We start from the raw sequence: 11,619 nt of genomic DNA, 5'->3' as shown, positions 1-11,619 counted from the left end.
AAGGGGCCGGGAATGACGGGGCTGTCCCGGCGCTCGGCACCGCGAGCCGCGGGCGCGGGTGACACCTAGAGGGGTGTCGGGGGGAGCAGGGAAAATCCCGGGATTCGGGCACGGGAATAGCCCCGCTGCAGCCCGGAGAGCGCCGGGCACGGCTCCACCGGGATCTGTCACCCCCGGGGGACGCCCCGAAGGGCTCGGCAGCCCCTGGATGGTGCCGCGGTGACACAGGGGTGGCACAGGGGTGGCACAGGGGTGGCACAGGGGTGGCACAGGGGTGGCACACGGACTTCCCCCCCCCCCCCAGTCCCTGCAGCATCCTGGGCACCGAGGATGCACCGGGCAGGGAAAGGATGAGGGGAGTCCACGCTCACCCCACAGTGCCAGGAGCCCCTCGGAGAGGTCACAGAGGTGACACATGGGGACAGAAAAAAACCACCTTCCCCTGTCCCACCCCTGTGTGGGGCATTTTCAGCCCAAAACGCGGCTCCCGTGGTGCCAGCGGTGACACAACCCCCTGGGAATGTCTCACCAGGGATGACGGGGACAGAGAGGGACAGAGGAGCCCTCGGGGTCACTTTGGAGAGCCCAGAGCTGGCCTCAAAAACCAGAGCAGCTCCAGGTCCCTCATGACCCCGCTGGATGCCAGGACAGCCAGTGCCAGCCCGGCTGTGCCAGGGAAGGGGATGATTCCTGGCGAAGGGGACAATTCCCAGGGAAGGTGATGCTCCAGAGGGAAGGTGATGTTCCCCAAAGCCACCACGGGATACTGGCAATGCCACCCTGCGTCCCAGGAGGAGCCTGGCACTGGGTACCCACATCACCACCCCAGAAAGAAAGAGCAGGGAGAAGAGGGGTGTTTGGTTGTGTTGTTCTCGTTGTTATTATTAATATTTTTTTTCTCTTTTTTTTTTGGCATGAATACCATCTGTTCACCTGAACTACGGCCCTTCTGTCTCTAGAAATCTTTTGGTATCTTCCCATCTGGACGCAAACAAAAGGATGAGGAAAAGAAAAGATGAAAAGCAGAATTCCTCCCCCACCAGCAGCAGCAGCAGCAGCAGCAGCAGGCTTGGCTTGGGGGCACAGCCAGGTTTGGCCACCATGGGGACCCTCCAGGGCCAGCTTTGATGACCCCCAGGTCCCCTGCAGGTGCTTGGCTGTGGGAATGTTACCCCTCTGCCCCACCAAGACCCTGCCCCGGCTTTTGGGGTGGAATGGGAGGCACAAGGAGCCTTTTCCTGAAGTGAAATGGGACCAGTGGCCATCCCTCCCGGCTGGCTGGGAGGTGGCACCGCTGCGGCCGACGTCCAGCAGGAAGGAGGGAGCTGCGTCCTCACTGCCAGCGCTGCTGGGGATGGATGGTCAGCACTCTGGGGATGGATGGTCAGCACTGCTGGGGCCAGCAGCCCCCCACCAGCCGGGGTCAGGGAGGCTGGGCAAGCTGGGAGGCCGCTCTGCTTGCCAGAGGTGACAAGGGGACACCGTCCCACCGCCGCGCTGCTTCGCGTCCTTCCCCAGCTCCATGACAAGCCTGACATCCAGCAGAGGATTCAGCCCCGTTTCTGCTGTTTCTTCCCCCAAAGCTGGGTGGAGGCAGCACGTGGGCAGGGTCCACGATCCCTCCTTAGTGCAAAACCCACCGGGGCACGCAGAGGTGACAGCGGGGTCCTGCCAGCGCTCCCCGGGGCTCGGGCACCGTGGGGGAAGAGGGGACGGAGGTGCCTTCCCTGCGGGAAGGAAGGAGGGACCATTTCGGACAGGAACAACCTACCATCCTCGTTCACCAGTCACTAACCAGGGGAGGAGGGGAGGAAAAGTCCAGCTCGTGGGGTTTTGCTTCTCGTGTCGTGGCGGGGCCGCTCCGTCCCCGGGCAGTGGCAGCGTGAGGGACACGCCAGCAGCAACAGGTCGGTGTCGTTGTCATTGTCGTCGTTGTCCCAAGGAAACCCTTTTGCTTTGTGGAAGTGCCTTGAAAGAACAGGGTAACGCCAAGGTCACCTTGGGGAGGTGGGAGTGTCACTTGGTCTCCATCCGGGAGGGTGGGAAGGGTTTGCCCCTCGGTGGGGGAGGAGGAAGGAGTCCTTAGGACAAGTCTTCCACCGGCAGCTCCTCCTCCAGGTCCCTGTCGTCGGGGATCGTCACATTCTGGTTGGTGGTGGCCATCAGCGACACGGGCCTGCTGTCGTCCTCCGCCTCGGCTGGCTCCTCCTTCACGTGCACGGGGTGGCTGTGGGGAGGGGGAGCCTTCAGCCACGGGGAGTGGGTCCCACCACCCAAAACTCCCTGAAATTTTTGGTCCAGACCCCGCCTTGTCCTGGGGACAGGAGTCAAAACCCCCCTCATGCTGGGCACAGGAGTCAAAACCCCCCAAGAGAGCCCACAAGCAGCTCCCGGTGGCCGTGGCGAGGGAGAGCCTTCAGCCTCAGGGAGTGGGTCCCACCACCCAAAACTCCCTGAAATTTTTGGTCCAGACCCCCCCTTGTCCTGGGGACAGGAGTCAAAACCCCCCTCACCCTGGGGACGAGAGCCCACAAGCAGCTCCCGGTAGCTGTGGGGAGGGAGAGCCTTCAGCCTCAGGGAGCTGATCCCACCACCCAAAACTCCCTGAAGTTCTTGGTCCAGAACCTCCCCTCACTCTGGGAATGAGAGCCAAAACGCCCCTCACCCTGGGCACAGGAGTCAAGACCCCCCTCACTGTGGGCACAGGAGCCCACAAGCAGCTCCCGGTGCCCAATGTGCCGCTCCACACCAACCCCTCCAGCACCCCTGTGCCCCCTGCCAGCGTTGCCCCTCGCCCTGCCCCAGGCCAGGCTGACCTGTACTGCTGTGGGGACAGGCGGGGGCTGTTGCTGCCGTTGCTGTTGACCTGCTCCACGGTGCTGCTGACGTCGTCGTGGCCCACGTGCAGCATGGCACTGGCCGAGCTGGTGTTGATCATGGTGGGGCTGTTGAGCAGGGGGAAGCTGCTCTCCGCCAGCGCAGCCTGTGGCAGGGAGCACGGAAGGTCACGGAATTTGGGTTGGAAGGATCATTAAAGATCATTTCATCATCTCATCCCACCCCCCTGCCCCGCCAGGGACACCTTCCACTATCTCAGGTGGCTCCAAGCCCTGTCCAGCCCGGCCTTGGACACTCCCAGGGATGGGGCAACCACAGCTGCTCTGGGAAATCTGTGCCAGGGCCTCCCCACCCTCACAGGCAATGATCTTCTCCTTTCCACTCTTTCAGCTTGAACCCATCCCCCTCATCCCTCACTGCAGCTCCTGATGAAATCTAAGACTGCAACAGAGAAGGGCACTGTGGAGGGTTTAGTGTCCCCATGTCCCTGTCAGGGACAGGGCTGCTCCTTACCTGGTAACTTGCATTAAGTGCTCCATAACCGAGTCCTGAAATCATATTTTTGACTAAGGTCGGACTCCTGCAGGAAGAGAGAGAGCAGAGGGATGCAGGGCTGAGCACTCCCGGCCCGGGGACCGCGGCGGTGGCAGCTCCTGGGCTGTGTCCCGCGGGGAAGGAGCACCCACCCTGTCATCTTTGGTGGCCTTCGCTTTTGGTACTCGTGCTCATCCACGGTCCACACGGCTCCCTTGACGTTCTCCACGCGCACGAAGCACTTGTGCAGGCTCAGGTTGTGGCGGACGGCGTTCTGCGGGTGCGCAGGGCATGGGCTCAGTGCCAAGGACCCTATCCTACTGTCCAGACCTTCCTCCTCCTCGCCATCCTCCTCCCTGCCCAGCCCCACAGCTCCTAGGGGGGGTGTCCTGCCACCCAAATGCTCCCCAAAGCCACCCCAGCGCTCCCCTCACCCCATTGGCACCGAGGGCGTTGAGCGGTCACCAGCCCAAACTGCACATGGGACACGACCCCGCTTGGAGGACCTGGGCCTGACGCTGAGGAAGGTGGGGACAGGGTGGGACAAGGGACACCAGCTCCACTGCAGCTCTGCTGATGCTCAGCACCGCCAGCTCCTCTTTCCTTTTCCTTTTTCCCCCCTCCCGTTTTGGTCCTTTCCCTCCCTTTCTTTACATCGACCATCTTTACATTTCTAAATGTAAAATAAAGAGACGCACACGTAGGCAGCCAGCGCAGCCCCGAGAGATACCAGCTCCCTTTTCCCCTTCCAACTCCCTGCCATTTGCTACTGCCCCTATTTCATTACCAATTTTAATTTGCCTCTAATTAAATCCTGTGTATTTTTCCGACTCACTTGCTAATCCATGAGGGAGGCAGGAGGCTGGAGTGGAATCTCTCCGAGCTATAATTACAAAGGGCCTAATCACGCCGGGGCTCTGCCTTTGAATAAATTTCCTTGCATTAAGGTTCTCAGATTCTCTGCCTTGCAAATGAGAATGACCCCAATTTCAGGAAGTTGGCCTCGGAGGGTTTTTTTTTTCTCTCCTTTTTTTTTTTATTTCGAGTCCTGATTCGTGATGAGAGACTAATTCGTTACGCTAAAACATTAACAGCAATTTAAAAGGTCGAACGGGGGCTGTATAAACAAAGGAGCCTGGCCAGCACAACAGGGCAAAAGGAGACACAAGGACTGAGCCCCCCCCCAAGTGCCTGAGCCACCAAGTGCCAGAGTGCCCAGAAGCTCAGCAAATGGCACCAGCATCGCCCCTCAGGCTTGGGATCTGAGGGGAAAAACAAACAAAGCTGGGCTCTTCCCTTGTCATCTCTCCATCCATCCATCCATCCATCCATCCATCCATCCATCCATCCATCCATCCCTCATCCATCCCTCATCCATCCATCCATCCATCCATCCATCCATCCATCCATCCATCCATCCATCCATCCATCCATCCATCCCTCCTCCAGCCATGCCATGGTGCCAGGGTGCCAGGGTGCCAAGCAGCAGGGACAGGCAGAGCCAGCCCTAAGGGGACAGACATTCTGTAAGCAGCTCCCAGGGTCCCTGGGGAGGGAGATTTGGGCCCGGTCGGCGCTGCTTGATGGGATTTTTTGGGGGGAACCCCTGGGTCACAGCAGAGCCCCCATTCAGCTGCCCCAGCTCCTCGGGGGACACTTGGTGTGGTTGAAGCCAGGCCCTGGGTCCCAGCCTGGTGCCACTGTCACCCAAAGGGTCACGCTCCATTTGGGCCATGCCCTGGCACAGGGCCCGTGGCACCCCTTGGGCCCAAACCCAGTGAGCGGGGTCAGGCTGCACCTCACAGAATTCCAGGGACCTGGCATTCCAAGAGGTTCCCAGGGAGCATGACACACCCTCATCCCCCACTCTGCCCTCACCCCAGGGCTGGGTGCTGCCACTGCCCTTGACCCCCTGTCCCCTGTGAGCACACCCAGGACGTCCCTCCCTTGCCAGGCCGGCTCCTGCCCACATTCCCTCCTTCCTTTCGTCCAAACAAAGCCCTGGCTGCAGCCATGAGCATGGCAAAGCCGGAACCTTCCCTGCCCACAGCATCCATGTCCCCTCTTTTTCCCCCCTGGTGACACCCCCTTGCTCTGAGGCACTGGCAGGGATGGGCCTGGAAAGGCTCAGGTGGGGACTAAAGAAATCCTGGCAGCAGGCAGGATCCTGCATCCCTGGAGCCTGGGATGCCCCTTCCTTGTGCTGGGTGTCGAGGTCCCAGGCCAGCCCCCCGATTTGGGACCCCCTCATGGCGTAGGGGACGTGTCCCCCCTCTCAGCCCGAGGTGGCTTTTGTGTTTCCAGCCAGTGTTTGTTCAGAGCCAGGCCCAGCTGCTCTGTTTGCTTCTCATCTCTCTCCTCTAATGATGTTTGCTCTGCACCCTCCACCCACTCCCTGGGTCCTGCTGGGGTCTCCCCGTGGGTTCCCCACTTTGGTCCCCAGCATTCCTGTCCCATCCTGGGGGGAGGCTACAGGAATTGAGGGAAAAAGCCCAGAAAAGTGGTTTTCAAGGAGAGGAAATAGGTTATTTTTTCCTGTGTATCCCCCTCCTTAAGAAGAAGCCTGGCTTTGGACACCGGAAGTTGTGAAGGGAATTATCCCCCTCTACTCCAGCTCTTTTTAATCCCCTGCCATCCCTTTTTTGGGGTAGAACAGGAAAAAATAAAGAATAAAAAAAAAGGGAAGCAGAAAAGGGGGATGTCCTTCTCCAGCTCTGCCCTTGCTAACACGGCGTGTGTGGAAACTGCAAAAAAACCCCAAAATATTTATTCTTTTCAGCAATAAAAAGGCAGAAAAAAGGCATTTTTCACCAGCCATGATCTCATTGCAGAGGGGGAAACTGAGGGCCTGGGGAGCAGTGATGGCCACAGTGGGCTCTGCCCCATTGCTGCCACCCTGTCCCCATTCCAGGGGTTTGCCCAGTGAGCCAAAATGCCCGATATCCACCCAAAAGTTTAGGGATAACCCAAACATTTCTTGTGGAAGCAAAGCCTGGCTCTGCAGCAGCGACACATGGGGGCTCTGGGCTCCTGGAGAATGGATTCCTCCTCCTCAATCCTCTCCAAAAGCTCCATCTCACTTGCACCTGGCTGATTTTAATTATTTTTATTTAAACTAACAGGTCTCCCTGTGCCACTTCACTCCTCACCGCCCCGAGCAGGAGGGAGCTGAGCTGCCCTCTCAGTAAATATGTGCAGCAGGAAACAACAAATAAATCAATCTTTCCTGGTCGAGGCAAGAAGTGAATCTCAGAATCACAGAACTGTTCCTTCCACACCCCTCCAGCTCCTCTGAGCTGGCTTTTCCCAGCTCTGATTTCTAAAAATCAAAGGGGGAGCAGCCCCAGCGCTCATGTGCTGCCCCAAAATTCAATCCAAATTTTGGGGAATTCCAAAATTCACCAGCTCAGGCTGGTGACAGAAGCTCCTCAGTGACAAAATCTGCCTGTGAGATGGGTGGAGGGACCCTGAAGGGCACAGGCAGCTGTTGGGGGCTGGCAGAGGGGCTCCCCTTGCTGATGATCCCCCTGGCACCCCCCTCTCCATCCCTCCCTGTGGATCAGGACCTGCATTCCCAGCCACCACCGAGACCCAGCCACCACAGTGTCACCTGCCCTCAGGTTATCATTAACCTTATTTGCTATTTCCAGCCTCTCCCTCCTGCCTCTGCCCTTCTTCTCCACAGAAAATCCCGGGATTTTACAACACAGCTCTTTGCTGTATCCTACTGCAGGGGTGATACATCCCCACAGCCCAGCAAGGTGTTTTGGAGGGCAAAAAAAATGGGATTTGGTCCTAAAATCACTTCCTGCACCATTTTAGAGGTGGGCAATGAACTGGTCCTTCAGTACAGGAGCATCTCCTGCAGCAGCCGGGCCCGGGTGGGATGGGGTGAGCTCAGGGTGGGATAGGGTGAGCCCAGGGTGGGTTGGGATGAGCCCAGGGTGGGATGGGGTGAGGCCTGGGGGGAATGGGGTGAGCAAGGGTGGGATGGGGTGAGCCTTGGGTGAGCTCAGGGTGGGTTGGGGTGAGCCCAGGGTGGGTTGGGGTGAGGCCTGGGGGGAATGGGGCGAGCCGAGGTGGGATGGGGTGAGCCTCAGGTGTGCCTGGGGTGGGCTGGGGATGAGCTCAGGGTGGGTTGGGATGAGGCCTGGGGGGAATGGGGTGAGCCAGGGTGGGATGGGGGAGCCTCGGGTGAGCTTAGGGTGGGTTGGGATGAGGCCTGGGGGGAATGGGGTGAGTGAGGGTGGGATGGGGGAGCCTCGGGTGAGCTCAGGGTGGGTTGGGGTGAGCCCAGGGTGGGATGGGGTGAGCCCTGGGTGAGTCCAGGGTGGGATGGGGTGAGGCCTGGGGGGAATGGGGTGAGCCTCGGTGGGATAGGATGAGCCTTGGGTGAGCTCAGGGTGGGTTGGGGTGAGCCCAGGGTGGGATGGGGTGAGGCCTGGGGGGAATGGGGTGAGCTCAGGGTGGGATGGGGTGAGCCCAGGGTGGGATGGGGTGAGCCCAGAGTGCCAGGCAGGGCTGCTCTCACCTTCCAGGTGGCCGTGTTCCTCCGGAAGTAGGCGAACATCCGCGTGAACCAGTTATAGATTTCATTCAACGTTAGCTGCCTGTCGGGGGTCTCCAGGATGGCCTGAGCAGGCAGAGAGGGGACAAGGCCGTCACTGGAGGGGTTTGACACCCATCCCATGGGGCAGAGATGGGGGTTCAGCAGGTGGGGGGTGCTCAGGGAGGGTTTTGGGGTGCAGAGCTGGACCCTGTGGCTCAGGGAGCCCCTCACCTGCCGGATGAGCGAGGCGTACGTGAAGGGCGGCCGGACGTCGGCGTTTTTGTAAAACTCGTGATTCTGTGCAAGCTCTGCAGGGGGACAACAACCGGGGACAGGCCCTGGAGTGAAGGGACCCGCTCTGCCCCTCACTCTGCACCCCGTGGAGGGCGCTGAGCCCCAGACCGGAGCTCACCTGAAGAGATTGGGGTGCAGAACTTCTCCGAGTTCCTCCTGCGGATGGGCCCCACGTTGTGTAAAGTGGAAGAGCTGATGACGGAGGGGCCCTGCCGCAGGGGGGTGATGGGCGCCGTGGCCGAGGTGGGGGGATGAGGTAAACCGTCGGGAAACGTGTCGGAAGTGCTCTTGGAGAGGGTGGCACTGGAGACCAGGTTCAGCTGCATGGACAGGTGGGGAGGGAGGGGTTGGGAAGGCTGGGAGAGCTCTGGGAACATCCCTGGAGCAGGCGGGGAGGGGCTGGCGGGGGGGAATTGCTGGGCTTGGAAAGGGTGGGATGCAGCCAGGGGTGGGGATGTAACTGTGGGATGGGGATGAACTTGTGGGGTGGGGGTGAACCCATGGGATGGGGATGAATGTGTGGGATGGGGGTGAACCCATGGGATGAACCCATGGGATGGGGATGAGCGTGTGGGATAGGGATGAACCCATGGGATGGGGATGAATGTGTGGGATGGGGATGCACCCGTGGGATGAACCCATGGGATGGGGATGAACCCATGGGATGGGGATGAACCCATGGGATGGGGATGAACCTGTGGGATGGGGATGAATGTGTGGGATAGGGATGAACCCATGGGATGGGGATGAACCTGTAGGGTGGGGGTGAACCCATGGGATGGGGATGAATGTGTGGGATGGGGGTGAACCCATGGGATGAACCCATGGGATGAACCCATGGGATGGGGATGAGCGTGTGGGATGGGGATGCACCCGTGGGATGAACCCATGGGATGGGGATGAACCCATGGAATGGGGATGAACTCATGGGACGGGGATTAACCCATGCCATGGGGATGAACCCATGGGACGGAGATGAACCCATGGGATGGAGATGAACGTGTGGGATGGGGATGAACCCATGGATGGGGATTAACCCATGCCATGGGGATGAACCCATGGGATGGGGATGAACGTGTGGGATGGGGATGAACCCGTGGGATGGGGATGAACCCATGGGATGGAGATGAACGTGTTGGATGGGGATGCACCCGTGGGATGGACCCATGGGATGGACCCATGGGATGGGGATGCACCCACAGAATGGGGGTGCAACAGTGGGATGGTATGAACCCATGGATGGGGATTAACCCATGCCATGGGGATGAACCAATGGGATGGGGATGAACGTGTGGGATAGGGATGAACCCATGGGATGGGGATGAACCAATGGGATGGGGATGCACCCGTGGGATGAACCCATCGGATGGGGATGTACCCATGGAATGGGGGTGCAACAGTGGGATGGGATGAACCCACGGGATGGGATGCACCCACTCCATGTCGGAGCTGATGGAGCAGCTGCATTTCCCTCCTGCTCATGGCACGAGGGACCAGGCTGTGCCAGAGGGTGGCCAGGGCACGTCCATCCCACAGAACCCATCCAGGTGACCGAGCAGAGGTCAGGGAGGGGACAGCAGCCAGCGGGGAGGGGACATAGAGGGCAGGAAGGGACTCACGCTTACAGGCTGGCTGAAAGGCTTTGGCTCTGAAGGTCTCATGTGAAGATGGGCCATCATTGCCTGGAGACGCTCGCTCTCCTTGGCCAGCTGAAGGAGACACGAAGCAGGAGGGGACGGTCAGGCAGCGCCAAAGTCACCACGGAGGTGCCCACAGCCTAGAGGAGCTGCCACAAGCCCTGAGCCCTGGTCTGGACAGGCAGCAACCCCCAGGGTGTCCCCCCAGGTGCCACCTCCTGCCCGACGCTGGCTCCCAAGAGCCCCAACGGGGCTGTGCCCCTGTGTGGGGGGTGCTGCACCCACCCTGGGGGGCACAGGGGCCGCTCCAGCTCCGTGTGTGCACTCGGGAAAAATCCACGGAGCCATTCCCAGAGCCTCCAGGCTGCCACCCACCTGCAGGGCCACCCACCACAGCCCTGGCTCTGCCTCCTGGGTGCTCCTGTCCCCGTGCCCAGTGCCTGCTGTCACTGTCCCTGTCCCCTTTACCCTCCTCCTGCTCCCCGTCCATCCCTCCCTCCATCCACCCGCATTCCCACATCGCTGTAATTGCTCCTTGCCTCCTGTTTACTCCCCGGGAGTGCGGGCAAGGGTGAAATATTCACTGTGGCACCAGGAGAGACTTTGAGCCCGGCGGAGCCGATGGGATCTGACACTCCGCTCCCTTCCCGTCACCTTCCCTCTCCACCGGCACCCCTCAAGCTCGGGGGGTCCCCACGCACCAGCCAAGCCCCCTCCTCGGGCGGGCGAGGAAGGGGTTAAAAGCAGGAGGCAGAGCGGAGTTTGCCGCAAGTTTGGAGCAGCTCCGGCTGCCGAGGAGCTCATTAGAGCTGACAGCTCTCCCCTCGTGATGCAGACGCTCCTCGCCGGCACAGCGGGAGCTCCGCGCTCCAAACTTTCTAATTGGTGGCTCCGTGGCAGGTTCCTCTCTGCACACACAGCTCTGCTCTCGCCCTTCAGCTTTGGGGTTTTTTTATTTTTTCCCTCCTCCCCTCTTCTTTTCCCTCCCCTCTTTAAGCCCCAGGAATTGCTTTCAACCTCTGGCTTTGACAGGGATGGGGAGCGGGATGGAGAGGATGCAGCCTCGCCACCCACCCAGGTTTGGCTGTGTCACCCCCCCATCCCACGGCCCCTGTGAGCCCCCTAATTCTGAGTGGGGGGTCCCAAGGGTGCTGCACGTCTCATCCCGCTGCGCCCTGGGCCAGTGTCCCCTGTGGTGTCACACACAGCCACGGGCACATGCCACCCTGAGCCCCTGCCAGCCCCAGGCACTGTCACACCACGGGGGTCTCAGGGAGTGACCCCCTGCCCCCTCCCACTTCCTCCCCTTTTTCCCCTCTCCCTTCTCCATTAACCGAATTCTGCACAGCGCACTGGGGGCTCGGAGAGGCTGGGAAAAGCACTATTTAAAGAACTGCCTTGCCAAAAATAGCGCCCCAAAGTTGGGCTCCAAAGACCACGCTCAGCCATCAAAAAATAAGTGGCCTGGTTTCCAAGCAGCCCTGGGGCTCCCAGCGAGGTGGCACAGCCCATGTCCCCCCTGTGGGGACAAACCCTGCTGGCAGCTCCGGCCTTCCACATCTGTGGCATCTCCTTTCACCCACGGGGACGCTTTGGGATGAGAGGGGAACTCGTTTGAGGGCTTGATTTCCAGCTGGATGCAGGATTCCTATTGGGAAGGGTGCTCAAAACGAGTCCCCACGGGGGATGGTTACAGTCCCCACCCCTGTCGCTGTCCCCTGAGGGGAGCAGCCAAGGCACAGAGTGACAAGGAGGTGGCTTTTTGTC

The 11,619-nt window shown here is 60.1% G+C and overlaps 1 protein-coding gene across 3 annotated transcripts in view; it reads right to left on the bottom strand.

Moving 5' to 3' along the window:
• Positions 1-869: 869 nt before the first annotated feature.
• FOXP4 (forkhead box P4) overlaps positions 870-11,619 on the bottom strand; it is a 58,004-nt gene continuing 47,254 nt past the window's right edge. For 2 of the 3 annotated variants that reach the window (XM_068995883.1, XM_068995884.1), the window contains exons 10-17: positions 9,835-9,924; positions 8,334-8,535; positions 8,153-8,229; positions 7,904-8,005; positions 3,525-3,646; positions 3,352-3,418; positions 2,817-2,983; positions 870-2,227 (exon numbers count right to left, since the gene is read on the bottom strand). In XM_068995883.1, coding sequence (XP_068851984.1) covers positions 2,083-2,227; positions 2,817-2,983; positions 3,352-3,418; positions 3,525-3,646; positions 7,904-8,005; positions 8,153-8,229; positions 8,334-8,535; positions 9,835-9,924 — 972 coding nt within the window. In that variant the 3' untranslated portion in view covers positions 870-2,082. The remainder of the gene's footprint in view (positions 2,228-2,816; positions 2,984-3,351; positions 3,419-3,524; positions 3,647-7,903; positions 8,006-8,152; positions 8,230-8,333; positions 8,536-9,834; positions 9,925-11,619) is intronic. The other variant, XM_068995886.1, reaches the window with a different exon arrangement.

The sequence above is a fragment of the Aphelocoma coerulescens genome, chromosome 26, assembly GCF_041296385.1.
Source record: "Aphelocoma coerulescens isolate FSJ_1873_10779 chromosome 26, UR_Acoe_1.0, whole genome shotgun sequence".
Taxonomy (NCBI): Eukaryota; Metazoa; Chordata; class Aves; order Passeriformes; family Corvidae; genus Aphelocoma; species Aphelocoma coerulescens.
The sequence above is the reverse complement of the archived record's forward strand: the minus strand, read 5'-3'. Positions and strand labels throughout refer to the sequence as shown.